This window comes from Polypterus senegalus, chromosome 9 (genome assembly GCF_016835505.1).
Source record: "Polypterus senegalus isolate Bchr_013 chromosome 9, ASM1683550v1, whole genome shotgun sequence".
NCBI lineage: Eukaryota > Metazoa > Chordata > Cladistia > Polypteriformes > Polypteridae > Polypterus > Polypterus senegalus.
In genome coordinates, this window is record NC_053162.1 from 5295147 (window position 1) to 5317716 (window position 22570).

General features: G+C 43.2%; 1 protein-coding gene across 1 annotated transcript; it reads left to right on the forward strand.

Moving 5' to 3' along the window:
* The first annotated feature begins 6115 nt into the window (after window positions 1-6115).
* On the forward strand, window positions 6116-12148 carry LOC120535263 (natterin-3-like). The gene is made up of 4 exons (XM_039762982.1): window positions 6116-6120; window positions 8124-8275; window positions 10894-11001; window positions 11055-12148. The coding sequence occupies exons 1-4, from the start codon at window positions 6116-6118 to the stop codon at window positions 12146-12148; spliced, it is 1359 nt and encodes a 452-aa protein (XP_039618916.1).
* The last annotated feature ends 10422 nt before the right edge of the window (window positions 12149-22570 follow it).

Here is a 22570-nt window from a genome sequence, read left to right on the forward strand (position 1 = left end):
CCATCGAGATAAACATGGAGAGTGCAAACCAGATGAACAACTTCTTTAACAGGCTTGACCACCCTAACCCGCTCTCACCTCAGTGTACTGCACCCTCTACCCATCCTTCTGCTGATACCAGCATAGGAGAGAGTTTCTTCCCACCCACAATTACAGCAGCCCAGGTAAGCAGAGAGCTGAGGAGATTTCGTGCCAGCAAAGCAGTGGGTCCAGATGGAGTATCTCCACGACTGCTGAAGGTCTGTGCACTGGAACTGGGGAGTCCTCTACAGCACATCTTCAACCTGAGCCTGGAACAGGGGAGAGTCCCGAGGCTTTGGAAAACATCTTTTGGAAGCATCACCCCAGTCCCAAAGGTATCACGTCCTAGTGAGCTGAATGACTTCTGGCCTGTCGCTCTGACGTCACATGTGATGATGACCATGGAGCGGCTGCTGCTTCACCACCTGAGGCCACAGGTCCGCCACGCCCTTGACCCTCTGCAATTTGCATACCAGGAGAAGATGGGAGCAGAGGATGCCATCATCTATATGCCACACCGATCCCTCTCCCACTTGGACAGAGGCAGTGGTGAAGTACGAATTATGTTTCTGGACGTCTCTAGCACCTTCAACACCATCCAACCTCTGCTCCTTAGGGACAAGCTGACAGAGATGGGAGCAGATTCATACCTGGTGACATGGATCATGGACTATCTTACGGATAGACCTCAGTATGTGCATCTCGGGAACTGCAGGTCTGACATTGTGGTCAGCAGCACAGGAACGCCGCCAGGGGACTGTGCTTTCTCCGGTCCTGTTCAGCCACTCATATATACGTCGGACTTCCATTACAACTCAGAGTCCTGCCACACGCAAACATTTGATGATGACAATGCTATCGTGGGCTGCATCAGGAGTGGGCAGGAGGAGGAGTATAGGAACCTAATCAAGGACTTTGTTAAATGGTGCAACTCAAACCACCTACACCTGAACACCAGCAAAACCAAGGAGCTGGTGGAAGACCCAGACCCCTCATGGACCCCATGATCATCAGAGGTGACTGTGAGCAGAGGGTACAGACCTATAAATACTTGGTAGTGCAGCTGGATGATAAACTGGACTGGACTGCCAAAACTGATGCTCTGTGCAAGAGAGGACAGAGCCGACTATACTTTCTTAGAAGGTTGGCATCCTTCAACATCTGCAATAAGACGCTGCAGATGTTCTATCAAACAGTTGTGGGGAGCGCCCCCTTATACGCGATGGTGTGCTGGGCAGGCAGCATAAAGAAGAGGGACGCCTCACGCCTGGACAAACTGATGAGGAAGGCAGGCTCTATTGTAGGCACGGAGCTGGACAGTTTGACATCCGTGGCAGAGCGATGGGCGCTGAGCAGGCTCCTGTCAATCATGGAGAATCCACTGCATCACTGAACAGGATCATCTCCAGACAGAGGAGCAGCTTCAGCGACAGACTGCTGTCACCGTCCTGCTCCACTGACAGACTGAGGAGACCTCACACCATGCGACTCTTCAATTCCACCTCGGTAAATGTTAACATTATACAAGTTACTGTCTGTTATACTGTACCTGCATTTTTATTACTCTTTAATTTATTGTAAATATTGTTTTTTTATATGTATGCTGCTGCTGGAGTATGTGAATTTCCCCTTGGGATTAATAAAGTATCTTTCCATCAATCTTTCTATCTTAAAGGAAGCCTGTTGCAGACCTTCATAATTCAGGGGCTCTGCTGGGCAGCCAATTGGAGTGCACATTTCTGTCACTTGGCTTACTTGACTTGGCTCCTCCCACAACCCTGATCTTAACCATAATGTAACCAGGTGTATCCCGTAACATCAAAGAGACGACCTCCTCAATGGAGCAGAGCTCTGGAGGTCTGCAGTTAGACTTTATTAGCCAAATCAACCGGGGAGTTGGAGTCAGGAGAGGAGGTGAGCAACACTCGCCTGGGTGGAGTGGAGGAGAAAAGAGGGAGAATTATCTTGTTGTGCTGTGAGTGTGAAATGGAAGCCTGTTAATGGTAATTCATAAAAAGAAAAAGTTAATATCGAACCCAAAATCTGTGTCTGTGGAGTTGTGCCAGAGGTGCTGCAATGCCCCCTAGTGGGCACAGTATCTGTATCTAAAAATTAACTTGTTATATACAGTCATATGAAAAAGTCTGGGAAGCCCTCTTAATTCTTTGGATTTTTATTTATCATTGGCTAAGCTTTCAAAGTTGCAACTTCCTTTTAATATCTGACATGCCTTATGGAAACAGTAGTATTTCAGCAGTGACATTAAGTTTATTTGATTAACAGAAAATATGCAATATGCATCATCACAAAATTAGACAGGTGCAAAAATGTGGGCACCCCAACAAAGATATGACATCAATACTTAGCTGAGCCTCCTTTTGCTCCTTTGAGCCTATCGACGCTGTCCTCCTATAGCCTGTGATGAGTGTCTGAATTCTGGATGGAGGTATTTCTGACCATTCTTCATACAAAATCTCTCCAGTTCAGTTCAATTTGATGGACAACCTGCTTCATATCATCCCATAGATGTTCAATGATATTCAAGTCAGGGGACTGTGACGGCCATTCCAGAACATTGGACTTCTCCCTCTGCATGAATGCCTTTGTATTTTGGCTCATTGTCTTGTTGGAATATTTAACCCCTGTGTAACTTCAACTTTGTGACTGATGCTTGAACATTATCCTGAAGAATTTGTTGATATTGGGTTGAATTCATCCGACCCTCGACTTTAACAAGGGCCCCAGTCCCTGAACTGGCCATACAGCCCCACAGCATGATGGGACCTCCACCAAATTTGATAGGAGGTAGCAGGTGTTTTTCTTGGAATGCGGTGTTCTTCTTTCACCATGCAAAGCACTTTTTGTTCTGACCAAATAATTTGTGTCTCATCAGTCCAAAGCACTTTGTTCTTAATGAATCTGACTTGTCTAAATGAGCATTGGCATACAACAAGCGACTCTGTTTGTGGCGTGAGTGCAGAAAAGGCTTCTTTCTCATCACCCTGCCATACAGATGTTCTTTGTGCAGAATGCTCTGAATTGTAGAACGATGTCCAGATACACCATCTGCAGCCAGATGTTCTTGCAGGTCTTTGGAGGTGATCTGTGGGTTGTCTGTCCCCATTCTAACAATCTTGTTCATATGCCGCTCCTGTATTTATCTTGGCCTGCCAGACCTGCTGAGTTGGTTTAACAGCAACTGTGCCTGTGGCCTTCCATTTCCTGATTTCATTCCTCACAGTTGAAACTGACAGTTTAAACCTCTGAGGTGGCTTTTTGTTGCCTTCCCCTAAACCAGGAGACTCAACAATCTTTGTTTTCAGATCTTTTGACAGTTGCTTTGAGGATCCCATGCTGTCTGTCACTCTTCAGAGGAGAGTCAAAGGGAAGGAAGCACAACTTGTAATTGACCACCTTAAATACCTTTTCTCATGATTGGACACTCCTGTCTATGAAGTTCAAGGCTTCACGAGCTCATCCAACCAAGTAATCAGCGTTGAGCAGTGACAGGCATTCAAATCAGCACAATGACAAGGGAACCCACATTTTTGCACAGCCAGTTTTTCACATTTAATTTAATTTCATACAACTAAATACTGCGTCATTAAAAATCTTTGTTCGGAAAACACCGCAGTACTCAGATGTTCCTAGGAAATGAAAGACGTACCACTGTTATCTTTTGTGTTCAAAGGAGAGTCAATTATCAATCCCTTAGCAATGACCTGGGAACAAATGTCACATTACAGGTATAGTCCAACACACTTTGTAAATTCATTCAAAACATTTTACATTTTATCTTTTATTGTGTCTTCTATTTCTCTATTCATTTTGTAAAGCACTTTGAGCTACATTTTTTTTGTATGAATATGTGCTATATAAATAAATGTTGATTGATTGATACACTAGTAAGCAAAAAAACAAAAATGGGAATATCAAAACTAGGCAGAGCCTGACAATGTCCTTCCATCCATGTTCCAAACCTTCTTATCCAGGACAGGCTAGCAGAGTAGCTGGAGCCCAACCCAGCAAGGCAGGAGCAGTCGCTGGACAGGTCATCACAGGGGGAACACACACACACTCACACGCACACATACACACACACACGCACACACACACACACAAATCACCGGCCTCTTTAGTCTTTGCACAGACACCAGAGCACCTGGAAAAGAGCTACATGGACAAAGGGACAACACACGAACTCCAGAAACTAGAACCCAGGTCTCTTTTTTGTGAGGCGTCAACGTTGCTGCAGAGAAAGAAGAAGCTACCTTTAGAGTCAGTGCCCCCTCTCATCCCGGGGTGGTACTGCTTATTTCTTCAAAAACAGGAAGGTGGTCCCCAGGCATGCATGCATGACATTTATAAGGAGATTCATCCATTCCTAATCCAAACCCTCTGAGGGCAAAATTGCAGGGAAACTGGAGGCAAGTCTGGCTCGCTTCTGCCAATGACTAGAGAAACATACAAGTTGTCGTGTCACCAAAAAATCAGTCAGACAATGGGATGTTGGTGCCTGGTGTGATGAAATACAACCATGGAGATTTAAACGTTGTGACCTCAAGGGGGAGCCACTGGGCCCCAAATCCCAGACACAAATGGGCCAGACACAGTTCCAAGTTTAAATAAATATTTTTTTGTTGTGCACAACACTTCTTTTTGATGTACAAGGTCCAAATGCCAGAATCACAAATATTAAACAGTCTTTTTTCTTCTCCTTTCATTCCTCCAGGTGAGTGTTGCCCTCTGCCTTCCAACTCTGGCTCACCTGGTTATGGCAGAGTGGCTTCTTTTAACCAAGACCCAGGAGTACTTGTGGTGCCAGGGCATAGTCCATAGGAAGCATTTTTGGGTCAGGTGGAGGGAGAGCTTCTTTCAGCTGTGCCCTCTGGTGACCCCCGGGGACTTTGATAGGGTCGCCCTTCCAAATTAGAGGTCTTATGATAGTTTGTGGGTTGGAAGTGATTGGTGAGGAACAACAGTTTTTAAAGGGAGGGCTGTGTGACGGAGCTGACACATTGCAGGAGTCTGTAGACGAGTCACCAACAGTAAGAACCGGCTGCCATCCTAAAGCAGACTTAGAAGTGTGGTCCCTCAAAACAAAAGTGTATTCTGGGCGAGAAGCATCTGTCCCCATAGCTAAAGATAACAGCCTACTTTCAGGCCGACATGCCCAGAGTGACTGTAGAAAAAAAAAGAAGTGTGGTCCTCCATGAATATTTTGGAAGGGCTAGAAGAAAGATAAGGGATGAAGGAAAGAACACACATTGAAACCAAACAGAAAACAGAAGGGCAATTATATTACTATACATTATTATAAATTAGAATTCAAACTCAAGTGATAAAAAGTATGAATACTTTTAAAATAAATTCAGTCACAAGAGCCCTGTGATGGACTGGTGTCTTGTCCTGGATTGTTTGCTGCCTTGTATTCAGTGCTGCCCGGATAGGCTCTGCAGCCCTGAGACAATGAACTGAATTATGTGGATCTGAGAGCATTGTGTGATATTATGTTAAGGGGACACAGATAAAAAAAAAAAATTAAAATCTGCCATTCTGAAGTAACCTGACTAGCGAAAGTCGTCCTCTGACTTCAATCCGTCCAACCTCTGATTCTACAGAGCAGGTGTAATCACTTCATTAGAGATTAGATAGTCCGAGGGCTTTGACTCAGCACTTTGCTAGTCCTCAATGCCAGGTCATCATTAATCTGCTCGTGGACCTTACACCTCCACCCATATTGAGTACATAAACACTGACAGCCGCTGTTTGAAAGGCTTCCATCTGACGAAGGAGCGAGCGGCCCACGGTACAGTATGTCACTCTCTGCTATCGCCTGCACTTTCTGGCACTAATGCACTTTCTTCTTGGACAGGTAGAAACAGGCAGAGTCATGAGGGCGTTTGGGGCAGGCGTGACAGAAGAACAACGTTTAACACTTTAAAGGTCATCATTACACACATAACACACACATATAACATACATACAGAATACATATTTATGTATGTGGGTCAATATGTGCGATTGTGTGGCTCTTAGCGTGTAAAGAAAATCACGTACGGAGTTGATGTGTTTATGTCTTATCAGGCCAACTATGGCGTAGGTTAGCAAATCAGACCATTTTAACTATTACAAATGTATAAATTAGATATTCTTCCACTTTACTTCTTTCATAAGCTTATTTTTTACTACTTCAAAAGCAGTTTGAGTTACACTTGTATATGGAAATGTGCTGTAGAAATAAATGCTGTTGTTATATGTTTGTATATATGTGTAAAGTACATGTCAATGAGAGTGTACGGCTACGAATGTGTACAGTATGTACGCTTCCCAGCAATATTCTACGTGTGTGTACAGTATAGGTAGGTGAAAGAATACCTCTGTGTTTATAGATGCACTTACAGTAAATATATATGTGTGTGAATGTATATACACAGTACATGCATATACATTTTTAGGTATTTATTAATTTATATTCCGTAAATGTGTATTAAGAATATTAAGAATTCTTAAATAGATATGCAAACAAGTCCACGTTTAAAAGAAAATATCTGTGTATATATACAGGATATCTTCTTCTTCTTCTCCTTCTGGTTGCTCCCATTAGGGGTTGCCACAGCAGACCATTTTTTTCCATATCTTCCTGTCTTCACCATGTTGCTCTGTCACACCCATCACCTGCATATACTATCCATCCATCCATTATCCAACCCGCTGAATCCGAACACAGGGTCACGGGGGTCTGCTGGAGCCAATCCCAGCCAACACAGGACACAAGGCAGGAACTAATCCTGGGCAGGGTGCCAACCCACCGCAGGCATATACTATATCTATATATATATATCTATCTTAATATATACAGTAAATATACTAGGGGGCTTTGCCCCCTGCTCGCTTTGCTCGCCAACACTTCACCACTACGTTTTAAAATGTATAAACACAAAGGACATCGCTGGCGACACACTGACAACTGCCGAGGGGTGCAGTTGGGGAATGGTGAGTGAGTGATGCCCACATTCACAGGTTGAAAGTATTGTACTCGGTAGAGTATTCATGGCAACGTTTTTATGAACTATTAGAAAAATACACTTACAGGTTCACCTCGGATAATGTGGAAACTCAATAAATTGGAGCACGGATAATTGGGATTCTACCATATATGAATTAAAAGACTTTTGATTGAAAATAGCACGTATTTAGAAGTGTGAAGATGTATGTGTTTATTTCTGTGTTTGCATGTAAATTATATGTATTGTGAAGGACAGCCGGGACGCCCCTGCTGCTTATGTTCCGGGGGAGCCGCCATGGACAGTCCAGTACCTCCCCCGGGACACTTGGTGGCAGCCTCCCTGGCCGACGGTGTTTTTCCAACCACCCGCAGGGCTCCATGGGAGATGGAGTCCTCTACAGCTTGGTTGGGGCCCGGCGTGGCTGCTAGGGGGAGCTGCCTGCTTCCCACAGCCCGGCTGGACGAGCCTGCAGCCCCACCCGGAAGTGCAATTAGGACCAGGTGGTTAATCACCTGGAACGCTTCCGGGTGGGCTATAAAAGGGCCCAGCCACCACCACTCGGTGAGCCAGAGTTGGGAGGAAGAAGGAGACGAAGCTTGTCTGGGAGGAGTGGTGGAGCGAGGTGGAGAATTGTGGTTTGCTGTGAGTTTTGTGCTTTGGGACTGTGTTTGGGCTGTGTGGCACGGGGAAGACGTGTCACACAGCTGAAGAAAAAATAAAAAGTAATTGTATTGATACGTGCCTCCGTGTCTTTCTGTGTCAGGCCAGGTGCCTATATAGCGCCTTTTCTACAGTATATAATGTGTGCTTGCATATATCTGTGAGAATGCTCATATATTGATATATGTAACTGTGTATATATTTACAGTATACATGTGCAGTGTGTATGACTGTATAGTTGTGAATGCCAAAATGCACAGCATATCAGCTTGTGATATTTCATTGTGGATGTGTGTGTATATTTGTGTTCATGGGTGTGTATGAGGCTGAGTCACCTCCCTAAAGTACAGAATGTGTAATTATGACTGGTCTCACGTGGACACTCGGACAAATTTGTTGACCTCAGGATGTCTCTTTATGTGCACATTGTAGCTCCTTCATGGTTAATAAGAGGGTTTTCTTTGTGCCACAGATGAAGCCCGTGCTTCTGCTTGCCATTGTTCTGCTGCAGCTGAGCTTTCCTTGTGTTCAGCTCGCCAGCTTAAAGGACAAAGAGGAACAAGGCGTGAAAAGTCAAATAGACGGTAAGTTAAAGAATCCATTTGTTTTTTGAGTTCATACTATAAAAAAATCCCAGGATCAATCATACAGTGTGAAGGTAGAGCAAAACATCTTGAGTCTGATCTATCGAATAAATACTCATCTTTGTGTGTTACTCACCCCACATTGTTTAATCTGATGTTTCCATGGAGAATATAGATAACCCTTTCAACGAGTGCCCATTTTGAAGAACGCTAGGCAATACCAAAACATCCATGATGAGATCTCATGTGAGGAATCCACTCGAATGTCCCAAACACATGGACTTTAGCTGTGTTTTGTTGTTGGGATTCCGGATTAAGAGATTTAAACGTGTAAGTTTTACATTCGTGTCCAATCGTGGGGACTGAGACACAGTGAGAGAGATCAGCTGACATCACCTGGATCGCAATGGTCAGAGATGGGCCCATGAATTAAGACGGCCCTGGTGTGTGGGTGTTTCTGTTCCCTCGGAGCAATTTGATTGGTCAGTTTGTCTTTGGTCTGATTGGTCAGTTTCACTGTGGTTGCGATCGAGACAGAAAGCTGATACACATCAGAGTATCGAGTAAAGGTGTACCTTTACAATGGAAGTAGTCACAAGAACACGTAGGACGATTTTCCAGCAGGTAATGTGGGGTCCCGCCTACCATTGCTGATTGTCAAAAAGTGGACAGGTGGAGAGCAACGCACCTTAAAATAACACAGTCTGAGAAGCAGGCTTTACATGGTTGTGATTGAATGAGAAAGTGCCGGCCAAGACAGATCAAAACACACGAGGACAGTGAAGAGAGGTGTAGGAGGAATGCTGAGAGCACAAATAAGGCAAGATATCCAATATCAAACATTTTTAGATTTATTCTACTACCATAACCTAACCCCAGGCAATGTGGCTACTTTAACATTAAGCTTAATGTGGCACATCCTGTCGCTGATCAGGGATTTATACAGTTTTTAAATGTTTTAGAGTTTAACTTGCATATTAAAACCTCCTCAGCGTTAAATTTTTTCTCTATAAAACATAAAAAGTGATGCAATTTTTTGGCTTGAAAAATTACATTTTTTTTAAATCTCATCTTAAACATTTCAAAACACATAAATTAAAAAGTCAGAAGTGTAAAAAGTAAAATAATAATACAAATGCCCCATTTGGAGTCGGGACTTGATTTTATCGTATCATTTCTGGTATTTTATAATGTTGGTAGCATAAGTCGATTGTGGAAAACTCTCCCACTAAGAGCAGAGGAGATGGTAGGCGATGGAGTGCTCCCTCTGAGTACTGACGAGCAGTGACGTAGTGACGTGATGAAGAGAAGATAGAGAGAGCACGGGAGCCTGAGTTTGGTGGCAAAGTCAGAAAGTACTGGAGACGTGAGGTCATCAGAGGAGAGCTGCAGACTCCAGGATCTGTAGGTAGGAGCTAGGAGTGGATGATGTGAATATGGAGTCGCTAGTACAGCAGGACCACCATATCCATGGGTGATCCGTTCCAAAACCTACCACAGATGTTTGAAACCATGTAGGAAGTGAGATGTAGTAGTTAAGGCATTGGACTTCAAACCCTGATGTCGTGGGTTCAAATCCAGCTATTGACAATGTGTGACTCTGAGCAAGTCACTTAACCTGCCTGTTCTCCAATTGGAAAAAGAAATGTAACCAATTGTGTCATAAATGTTGTAAGTCACCCTGGATAAAGACGTCAGCCAAGTAAATGAAACCGCAGATAGAATCAAACCCCATAGATGAGTCATTTCAATACATGCCAATGACAACATTTAAAGAATAAATTACACACAGCAGGACGTTACCAACAATAATAATATACATTGTACATTATACTTGTGCTTTCTCCCATATGAATGGAAATCTGATGTTTTAGCTTAACCATCAAGGGATGGTGAAGAAATGAAAAATATCTTGTGCGAGGGTGGATGGACTGGCATCCTGATCAGGAGTGAGGGGGATTCCTTGCCCAGAAAGGAGGCCATAAGGGAAAGATCAGGATGGAAAGGCGATCTAGCCGGGTTTGTTGCTGGTAGTTTTCCTTGTCAGGAAGGTATAGCAGAAGAACAGGGAAGGACTGTCTAATGGGGATCACATAATTCCCCAGTATACCGAGTGGCTGCATCCCTCAGGCGCAGCGCTGATTTATACACCAGCAGGGCATCATGGGAGTTGTAGTCCTGAAGGACAGCCCTGTAGGGGTACATGGGTGCCACCGGAGGGAGCTGTGGGGAGAGGACAGCATTCCTGGGTGTAATCATGTGACAGTGGAAGTACTTTCTGGTCGAAGAAGAAGAAGCCACTCGACTGTCAGAGTCAGAAGAGGAGTAAGAGGACACTCACCTGTGAGTAGCAGAAGGAGAAGAACTGCATTATGTTATTGAAAAGAAGAAGCCTGTAAAGGTACAATCTTTGAATGAACCCCTTTACTGGCTCCCATGACTGTTGGGGTTTGGATTCAGTGGCACCTCTTTTGGGTCACACCATTCAGAACCCTCTCTTATGGCCTCCCATGCTGCAGTCTTCAGATTTTACAGGAGTTTATACTTTAACCCTAAGCCTAACCCTAGGGAGCAAAAAAAGGGTATAATGCCAATCTCTTTTATCTCCTTTTTTAAAGTATTTCATTTTGATGCTCAAAAGGGGGTTACTCTTACAAAGGTTAGCCCAGGAAGCGAGGCTAAGTCTGTAACAACAAGCAAGCTCAAAATGTTGGAATTAGAAGCAAGTAAGAAGTGAAGGAAAGACGCCATTTTTAATTACCGTCTTGTCTTATTTCAGAATCCATTCTCAAGGCCGATCTGGGAGACGTCGTCCCTCCACTTGTCAAAGACTCCATTCCGATTGAGCAGGCGAAATCAGAGAGGCAGTTGGAGCAGGAATGGAGGATGTCTCACGGTCTCTTTGTCGACAACGTTAACCTGCAGTGGGTCCCCTGGAATGGCTCCCTCCCCGATGGCGCCGTGTCCATCCTGAACGGGTACGCCTCTCGCACAGACTACGTCTGCAAGTTCAATTGCGAGGCTGGCTTCTACAATCCAAACAAGGGCCCGTACTGCTTATATCCCTATGCCGATAAAGAGTTTTATGCATCTACATTCGATATTCTGGTAAACCGGGACAATTTTGAGTTTACAGAGTGGCTCTCGGGTTCCTACGGGTCCGTTCCAGATGCTGGAATCCGAACCTGTGCAGGAGTTGGCATCTATGTAGGAAAGAACAAGTATGGGCTCGGTAAGGTAGTCCCTCAACACGGGGCATTCTTCTTGCCATGGGAGGGTAAGGAGTACTGGTACAAGAATTACCAAGTCATCTCCATCAACACCGCCACCTACAGTCAGCACATCTCTCACGTGGTGTATGGAATCGATCAGATCAAGTTCTTTCAACACCCTCCCGAAACGTTAAAGCTGTCCACGGTTGTAAACAACGAATGCCATACAGTCAAAAAGACGGTCATCTTGGAGAAGACTACCGAGATCGAGAGGCACTGGGACATCGGTCGCTCTGTCCGCAACGACTCCCATTCCAGCATCAGCGCCCAGATCCCGCAGTTGGGTGTAGGATCCGTGGAATTCACCAAAGAGAAATCATGGCAGTTTTCACAAGGCACTTCAACCGCAGAGTCTACCACCCATAAGATGTCCATCGAAGTAAGTGCCCCACCTGGTCATTCGTGCGCCGTGCGGATGGAAGGTAAGAAGATCAAACTGGATATTCCCTTCACTGCACGACTCAGCCGTACATACATTAATGGGGAAACCCAGTGGACCTCCATCTCGGGCAAATATGATGGAGTGCAAGTCGGAGAACTGAAAGCCATCGTGGAACGCTGTGAGCCAATCGCCGATGCCAAACCCTGTCCGGCAGCATAAGGGGCTGAAATCCTACTGACTACTACCACAACCACCTGTGTGAAAATTAAGGAGGTCTGTGGTGGCCAACCTGAATTATCCTTACATCCTTAAGTTAATGGCACGAGACAAACGATGAAGTGCCAGTCAGAGAGATGTGAGCAGAAATAAAACAAAATGAACCTACGAAAGACTCCAGAATCTTTCTTTTGTTGTTATCCTTACACTTACTTTGTGTGATATCCATGTCGATAGCAGATTATTCTTATACAAGCCTGGTATCGGATAGTCACGAGATCCAACCCTGAAAATGCTTCACTCACAAGAGTTCCTTAACAAAAAGTTGCCCTCCTCCAAAATGTTCTACAAGGTCCTATTAATGTTTGGGGTACGACTGGCAACACAAGTGAAGCAACAATAACAACAACATTTATTTCTATAGCACATTTTCATACAAATGGCGTACTCAAAGTGCTTTACAAGATGAAGAAAGAAGACAGAAAATATATAAAAATAAGATTAGGCAATACTAATAACCAAGAATAAAGTAAGGTCCAATGGCCAGGAGGACAGAAAAAACAAGAAATAAAAAAAACTCCAGAGGGCTGGAGATAAAAACAAAACAGAATTCGCAGGGGTCCCGAGGCCACGAGACCGCCCAGCCAGCCAATCACTGGGCATTCTACCTAACATCAATGACCTCAATCAGTCCTCATGGTTTTCAGGCTTCACGTGGAAGAATTTGATGATGATGGTCATGTGGACCCTCTGGCCTTCAATCCATTAATGTAGGGTCTGCATGGTGCCCTAATCAGATAGATGTGGGCACATCACCACCAAAGAACAGCAGAGAAAGTAGGGTTTAGTACAGATTTCGGAGCCATGATAAAAAAGATAATTCAATGCATATGCAGAATATCAAGGTTACACTAAAATGAAGCTATGAGGAAGCCATGTTAAAATAATGTGTTTTTAGCAGTTTATTAAAGTGTTCCACCGTATTAGCCTGGTGAATTTCTATTGGCAGGCTATTCCAGATTTTAGGTGCTTAACAGCAGAAGGCCACCCGCCTCACCACTTCTTTTAAGTTTAGCCCTACTATTACCCTAGGGTCGGTACCGACCCGTTTTCAAGTTTTAAATGCATAAAAGTACCACATACATTTTGTTTACTGCATCAAGGCTTTTTCTATTTTTCTGAAACTTCCATTTAAACAAAAAAAAAAAAAGGTAAATTATTTCTCTAATCAGAAATTCACTGCTTGTGGTCTTACCGGGTCGGCCATGACCCAGGGTACAATAAGAGATCATAAAACAATAAATCCTGGCCAAACTTAAGTTCCAGTATAAACACACTCTCAGCTCACTCTCAGCTCACTCTGGCCCCCCCCCACACCCCCATACAACTCTGTCAGGTAGCAGGCCTCTCCCATCCCCCGAGCTGTAGTCAAGGGCTTATCTCTTCACACCTCCCCCGAGTAAAAAAGAGAGACAGCCCAGACAAAACAGACCCAGACCAGTTCAGTTTGGTGATTGTGACTGGAGAGAAAGCATCTAATTTGCAGAGGTAAAAATGGCCAGATTCACAGCACTCCAAGCTCTGGATCATATCCTAGCTGAAGGACAAGTTACAGAGTGGCACAGCGACACTGATGAGGTGGACTCAGAGGAGGAAGACATTGTGGAGTGTCAGTCAGAAGACACAGACACAGAGTCTGAGGAGGAGATCACCTCTGAAGCAGTTTCCCCACCAGCTGAAGTACTACAGTCCAAGAATGGCAGCATCTCCTGGAGGTTAGTACCACCTGACGAGACTCGCAGGACAACTGACAGGGCAGCTGCTGAAAATATCATCAGAATGACTCCTGGGGTCACAAGGTTTGCCATAACAAGGATAAGTGACATCAAAACAAGTTTTGAACAGTTCATGCCATCATCGCTGAAGAAAATAATACTTGACATGACAAACCTAGAAGGACAAAAAGTCTACGGAGACACATGGATTGACTTTGATGAAGAATTCCTGGATGCTTATATTGGAATTCTTCTTCTTGCTGGAGTATACCGATCCAGCAATGAGGCCACAGCCAGTCTCTGGGACACAGCAACAGGCAGAAATATTTTTCGGGCCACGATGTCACTGAAGAGCTTCCACATGATCTCGAGAGTCCTCAGGTTTGACAACCGAGACATGAGAGCAAGACGTGACAAGCTTGCTCCCATAAGGGATGTCTGGGAGAGATGGGTGCAGCGCCTGCCTTTGATGTTCAATCCAGGAGTGGTCAGCAGGAAGACGAAGAGCTTCAGCACCAGCATCCTTCCCTTTAGCCAGCCCTGCCACAGCCACAGACTCAGACCCAGAGAGGCTGCCGGATTCCAAAAGAGAGCGTTGTCAGGTCTGCCCAAGCAGCAAGGACAGAAAAACCAATTCCATGTGTGCCAAATGCAAGAAATATATTTGCAAAGAGCACACTAAAAATGTCACTTACTGTCCTACTTGCACATAGTGTAAACATACAGTAGCAATCCTGCTCCTGGAGAGCTACCACCCTACCACCGTACTACTAATTCTATTGGTTTGATTGTTTGTTTGATCTACATTTTGTAATTTATTTTGTATTTTATTTTGTCTTACTTGTTTGGCTTTGTCTTTGTAATTGAATTAAAGTTCAACTTTTGGAAAAAAAATACTTTTTTTGCCTTCTTCTTGAAGTAAATATTTATGGGTCAAAACCGACCTTAACAGGGTTAGGTCTTGGAATTCTAAGTAGACACTCATTTGAAGATCTAAGGTTACGATTTTTGAGTGTAAGGTGACAGGCATTACAGAATATAGGATGGAGTGAGATGATTGAAGGCGTTGTAAAACATAAGCAACACCATGATGGCCAGCAACATTGATTGTGTTTGTTAAGGGAGCAGTAAAGGGGATATTTCAGAATAGATGTGTTAAGAATAATGCTTGATTCAGAACTGCTGTTTACATACAGTATAGCACATTCAGAAAGTCTTCAGACCCCTTCACTTTTTCACATTTTGTTATCATGCAACCTTGTGGAAAAAGCATTCAAATTCTTTTTTTTTTTCCTCATCAAGAAACACACAAAATCCCAATTTGAAAACAGGATTTTCTTATACATTTTTGCTAATGTTTCTCTATCCATCCATCCATTTTCTAACCCGCTGAATCCGAACACAGGGTCACGGGGGTCTGCTGGAGCCAATCCCAGCCAACACAGGGCACAAGGCAGGAACCAATCCCGGGCAGGGTGCCAACACAAACACACCCACACACCAAGCACACACTAGGGCCAATTTAGAATCACCAATCCACCTAACCTGCATGTCTTTGGACCGTGGGAGGAAACCGGAGCGTCCGGAGGAAACCCACGCAGACACGGGGAGAACATGCAAAACCCACACAGGGAGGACCTGGGAAGCAAACCCAGGTCTCCTAACTGCGAGGCAGCAGCGCTACCACTGCCACCCAGATGTTTCTCTAGTATATAAAAAAAAAAAATCTTGGGTCAAGACCTGACCTTCTCGGAAAGACACTTTGACATCCCGTGAGAACAACCAATTTAAAACAAGATCATGGACATCTCACCTCTCAGTTGTTGGACACACACTTCATGTACTCTCAGCTCCTAAAAACATCATACGTTCTAGATCAGGGGTCGCCAACTCCAGTCCTGGAGGACCACCGTGGCTGCAGGTTTTCATTCTAACCCTTTTCTTAATGACTGACCTGTTTTTGCTGTTAATTAACTTCTTTTGAACTAATTTTAATTGAATTGCTCTTGAAGACTCAGACCTCTTAATTGTTTCTTTTTCCTTAATTAGCAGCCAAACAATAATGAGATATAAAATGAGCCAAAACAACTGGTGTCCATCATGCAATATCTGAAAATAAAGAAAGACAAAGGTCTCAGGAATGCCGATCTGCTCAGGTCCCCAAAACATTTTAACGGTAGAGAAAATCAACAATTTCGGAAATGTCTGCTATTGCACCATGAGAGTAGCAACAAGCCCCGGAATTAAAGAACGAGTTTAATTAACAACAAGAATTGGCGCCTGATTAAGCAACTGGTTGGAGTGAAATTAGTTGGAGTTTGAGGCCCTGACTTAGTTGGCCTTCTGTTGGCTCCCTCACTTCACATTTCATTTCTGTTTGGGTGCCTTTGAAGGAGAGAAATGAAGCAGAGGAACTATGAAGAAATTCAGGGGAACAAATATTTAAAAAGCAATTCAATTATAATGAATTCACAAGAAGTTAATTAGCAGCACAAACAGGGCACTCATTTTTAAAAAAAAGGGTTAGAATGAAAATATGCTGCCACGGTGGTCCTTGTTATAATATGTTTGTTATAATATTAAATTTACTGTCACTGTCTCAGTGCACACTGTTATGGAGTCATTCATACAGGCAGACGAAGTGTGGTACACAGGGGCTCAGCATTTAGAATTGCCAGCCAAGCATTGGATTAGATAGCCAAAGACAGCTGGAGGATTGTATAGTCAGCCTAAAAGACAGAATAGTATACTTCTGTCCTCTGTCAGCACAAAAATCTTCTTTCCTTGTTGGGAGAATGAGAACTGCAAGCAGGCATTGTGCTATTCCTGTATGTTTTGGAGGTGGAGATGAGCCTTTCCTGTCCTTATTTGGAGACCAGAGAGGACCAGCACATGGATAAGACAGTATATAAGGATGGACCTAATGCCAATACACTTTGAAGCTGTCGGGCGGAAGATTATGTCATCCGTCCGGAAAATCTTCTCAGCATGGTGACGAAAGATGGCAGACTGCGTAGATCAAGACTCCCACACCTTGATAGAGTCGGTCATAAGCTTCCCGTCTGTAACCGCGTAAAACCATCAGTAAAGTAAGCTAAAGTATATCTTTGTCTCTCATGTGATGTCTGTACCGCAGTAATCACGATGGGAGGAATATCGCCTTTTCTGTCATATTTCTATATTTTTCGGTTACTTAACATGCCGCAATTACAAATGAACACATTTCCGGAGAGCTAATGCCTCCTAAGGAAACAGTCCTCCAGGACAGGACTTGGCGACTCCTGTTCTAGATGGCACGTCAACGACTAAGCGAAGAAGAAAGAGTAGTGTGTCAAAAAGAAACCCATAAGTGTTGGAGAGAAACGAAATGCAAAAAAGAACAATAATAATCTATGTGCAAATTCTGAAAATAAGGAAAGTAATAATCAGCCCAGACCAAGTGGAATTGAAAACCTCGTAGGTCTAGTCGGGTTAGAAATAAAAGACTTCATAAAAATGTTCAAAAACGTTGGCATGATACACATGCAGAGCAGGCTAGAGATTATGAAAGTAGTAAAATTCCATCCATCCATCATCCAACCCGCTATATCCTAACTAGAGGGTCACGGGGGTCTGCTGGAGGCAATCTCAGTCAACACAGGGTGCAAGGCAGAAAACAAACCCAGGGCAGGGCGCCAACCCACCGCAGGGCACACACACACACACACACGCGGGACAATTTAGGATCACCAGTTCACCTAACCTGCATGTCTTTGGACTGTGGGATGAAACCCACGCAGACACGGGGAGAACATAAAACTCCACGGAGGGAGAACCCAGGAAGTGAACCCAAGTCTCCTTACTGCGAGGCAGCAGAGCTACCCACTGTGCCACCGTGCCGCCCATAGTAAAATTCAAAAGTATCAAAAAGAAAAGAAAGTAAAGATCACATTAGCACAAGCAAACAGAAATTATTACTCGGTGAAGCAACAGAACAGCAAAAAGAGATCGAATATATGGACATAGGTGAAATGTCAGTAGTATGTCGATATTCTAAGGCTTTAAAGTTTAAGTCTGAGACATGTCAGTCAGTCATTTCCCAACCCGCTATATCCTAACACAGGGTCATGGGGGTCTTCTGGAGCCAATCCCAGCCAGCATTGGGTGCAAGGCAGGAACAAATCCCCAGGCAGGGCACCACCTCACTGCAGGGCACATAAATCCAAAACACCAAGCACACACTGGGGAAAATTTTAGGATCACCAGTGCACCTAACCTGCATGTCTTTGGACTATGGGAGGAAACCCACGCAGACACGGGGAGAACATGCAAACTCCACACAGGTCTCCTTACTGTGAGGCAGCAGTGCTTCCACTGTGCCACCGTGCCACCCTTCAGAGACTTGCAGATCGTCTAATTCATGTTGCCATCAGGGAAAATTAGCATTGCCTCCCAATGAAGAGGTGTATCAGCGAGAATAAAAAGATTTGTTGTTTGGTGAAAGTGAAATCCACAAACACTACAGGCAAAATATCCGAGTCTTCAATAATCTTTTCGCGTTTGCATCATTCAATGTTTAAAACGTACATTTACACAATAACGGACCATACGCTATGAGAATCTTTGGTCCTGCAACAATTAAAGCTACAACAAGTTTAATTCTGAAGAAAAGACAATCCGGCCAGGTGTATATTTATGATCGTGGAGAAGTGAAGAAACAGAATCAAAAGAGTATGTAACAATTCTCATGAAAATAACGATCTCTTTAAATTGTATATATGGTTACTAAACCTGGGAGTGGGCGAGAGAAGCGAGCAGGGGGCAGAACTCCCTAGTAGTAACGATAACACAAAGATTCAGACCCTTCACTTAACACTTACTGTAGTTGAAGGACCAATGGCAGCAATTCCTGCCTGGAGCCTTCTTAATAATAATAATTCATTTCATTTATATAGCACCTTTCTCACAAATCAAAGTGCTTCAGTGAGTGGGGAGCCACTTCAACCACCACTGATGTGTGCCACCCAGCAGCCATTTTTGTGCCGGTACACTCACCACACATGAGCTATTAGGTAGTGAAGTGGTGAGAGACAGTGATGATTGGCTTTTTAAGAATGATTAGGCCATGGTGGGCAATATGTTTTGAACATCAGGATACACCATACTTTTATGTAGGATGCCCAGGGATCTTTATTGACCACACAGAGTTAGGATCTCAGTTTTATAGTACGTCTCATGGGAAGGACGGCACCATTTTTACAACACAGTGTCCCCATCACTATATTGGGGCGTTGGGATCCACATTCAGACCACAGGTTAAGCGCCCCCTGCTGTCCTGCCCAACGCCTCTTCTAGCAGCAACCCACGCTTTTTCCTAGATGGTCTCCCATTCGGTGTTGTGTATGAACTAGTTCACAAGACCGCGTTCATTGGACAAGCTCATTTAAGAACAGTGAACTTAAAGTGACGTATTTGAAGTGAAGAACTTGGAATGTGAGCTCGTTTAGTTTTATGGGACATTATGGATCTGGTTTAGGTTCAGATTAAACGTTTTGCCTTACCCTGTTATGTAGGGGTGGAGCCGAATCCGAATATTTGGATAAGCACAAATAGTAGAATTTTGTACACATTTTTTGACATTTATTTGTATTAGGGAAAAAAAAAACAGTGTAAAATCAAATCGGCACCGTCTGTGTCTACCTGCTTGTGCTTAAGCTGCACCTCCGGTGACGTGAGCACGTAGTGAAGCTGCGCCTTCACTTTTAGGAAAATGTTGGACTTCGCGAGGCCACTTTAGATTTTTCCCGTTGAACATGCAAGATGTGATGCGAATTTTGACCGGCAGCGTAATAAGTTAGTTCACCAACACCCTGGATCCACAGTTAGCACTCGTGTTACACGGTTGGAAAAAGAGCAGTAATTTATATGTATACTTGAATCTACTTAATTTCTTCTTTGACAGAGAGGATATTAGCATATATGGTTATACGTGTTTGTTGCTGGGTATAACTCAATAAAGTGTATTTAAATAAATAAAGTCTTCATAATTACTCTATTGTATTCAAAAACACTGTAATAGCAAATATAAGGCATGCAAAATTGAAAAAAGTACACTCATGGGTCAGATAGATAGATAGATAGATAGATAGATATGAATTGAACTATATAATAAATAGATAGATAGATATATGTGAAAGGCACTATATAATATACAGATAGATAGATAGATAGATAGATAGATAGATAGATAGATATGAAGGGCACTATATGATAGATATGAAAGGCACTATATAATAGACAGATAGATAGATATGAATGGAACTATATAATGGATAGATAGAATGATTCGAAAAAAAAACAATGTAAAAGGCACTATATGGTTATTAAGTGTATAGTGATTTGCAAAATTTACATATTTATCAATTTGAAAATAAATCTGCAACATAAAATGTACAGAAAATTAAGGGGTCTAAATATTTTCTAAATCCACTGTTGAGCGTGGAAAAGGCACTATATGAATAAAATGTATGAGTATTATTATATTGCCGTTGTTCATGTTTAATTAAACAGTTTTAAAAGCTTTATTTTTTTAGTTTTGAAATTTTTACTTATCATGTGCAGATTAGTAGGAAAACGTATAGAAAAATTGCATTTAAAGTCCAGGCTTTAGGTTAACAAATTTTGAACATTATTAATGTTGGATTCTTTTTCCACTATAGAAGCTAAGCTGCCGTGCTGCAGCAGCATTGCCAGCAGGATGGAGACAAATCACCACTAATCATGTCAGTTTTCTAACAATGGCGGCTTTACGGAGTGTCGCAGACTTTCATTCCAACCCTTTTCTGAGTCGGTGACCATTTTTTGCTGCTAATTGACTTCTTTCCCCTCCGTTTTAATTGACATTATTTTTAAGATTTAGTCCTCTGAATTGCTTAATTTTTTCCTTAAATGGCACACAAATAGAAATGTGAAGTTAGTGAGCCAACAAATAACCGTCTAAGTCAGGGGTCTAAAACTCCAATTCACTCCAGCCAGTTTCTTAATTAGAAGTCAGTTATTGTTGTTAATTAAACCCGTTTTTTATTCCATGGCTTCTTGCTGCTCTCATTCTGCCACAGCAGACATTTCCATAATGGTTGATTTTCTTTTTTTTTTTTTTAAGGCCATCATTAAACTAAACTTGAGCAGATTGGTATTCCTGAGACCTTCAACTTTCTTTATTTTCAGATATTGAATATATCTAAAATCGAGAGTCCACCTCATCAGAAGGCTTTAGGAGTCGTAGTGGACTTGATACAATCAACTGCCAGTCAGTGTTCAGAAGCCATTAAGGAGGCTAACAGAATGTCAGGTTATTTAGCGCCTTGATGTGTGGAGTACAAGTCACAGGAGGTTCTGCTCAAGTCTTTATAACACACTGGTGAGGCCTCATCTGTAGTCCTGGGTGCAGTTTTGGTCTCCAGGCTACAAAAAGGACATAGCAGTGCTAGAAAAGGTCCAGAGAACAGCGACTAGGCTGACTCCAGAGATACAGGGGTTGAATTATGAGGAAAGATTAAAAGAGCTGAGCCTTTACAGTTTAAGTAAAAGAAGATTAAGAGGATACCTGACTGAAGTCTTTAAAATCATGAAGGAAAATAGTCCAGTGGATCAAGACGGTGACTCAGTTGGAAAGTTTTTAAAGGTTAAGGAAACTTTCCACATAAACATGGGGTAGTTTTTCTTTACTTAGTGAACCACAGAAAGTGACCAAGTAGTGTGGTAGACAGCAGGACTTGATGGGCCTTCAAAGCTCAACTTGATATTATTTTAGAAGAAGTAAATGCATAGATGGACAGCTTGGGTTTCTGCTGGAAGTAGTGTTGGTGAGGCCAGCAGGGGGGCGCTTATCCTGTGGTCTGTAGGTGGATCCCAATGCCCCAGTGCAGTCTCCTTTACATTTCATTTCCATTTCCAAGGTGACATACATCATTTAGGATACAATTGGTTCCATTTTTTCTTTTGGTTTTCCAATTGTAGCACTGGCAGGTCAAGTGACTTGCTCAGGGTCACACAGTGGTGTCAGTAATGGGATTTGAACCCACAACCTCAGGTCCAAAGCCTTAACCACTCAACCACACTGCATGCTGACCTCAACATCATTGAGCCACTTTGGGGAGATCTCAAAACGTGCAGTTCATGCAAGACATCCCAGAGTTTATGGGACCAGGAGGCTTTTTGCCAAGAAGAATGGGCAGCTGAACCACCTGAGAAAATCAAGGACCTCATCCACAACTCTCACAAAAGACTGCATGCCATCATTGATGCTAAAGGGGGGCGAAACACAGTATTAAGAACTAAGGATATGTAAACACCTGAGCAGGCACCATCCTCATTATTTTCCTTATCACTATGTTTTGTTTAATGGTGGTGCTGTTCTGTGATGCCATATAATTTCATTTGGATTCCATTGCAAGTAAAGGAAATGTGCTTTGCCTGACCAGTCATCTTTTCTTTAAAATACGGTAAACATCTTAAAAATTCTGCCAGGGTACGTAAACTTCTGAGCCACAAATGTAGGAGAGGGTAGTGATTGCTGTGCATTTCATAGGCTGATTGCTTTGAGGTAAAAGCTGTTCGTCAGCCTGGTAGTGCGGGCATGCAGGGCTCTGAAGTGCCCACCAGCAGGGCA

Excerpts from the sequence above, each read along its gene's own strand:
- LOC120535263 (XM_039762982.1), top strand. Across the intron at positions 8,276-10,893 it reads CGTGAAAAGTCAAATAGACG|TATTTCATTTTGATGCTCAA; the intron begins GTAAGTTAAAGA and ends CCTTTTTTAAAG. Across the intron at positions 11,002-11,054 it reads AATGTTGGAATTAGAAGCAA|AATCCATTCTCAAGGCCGAT; the intron begins GTAAGAAGTGAA and ends GTCTTATTTCAG.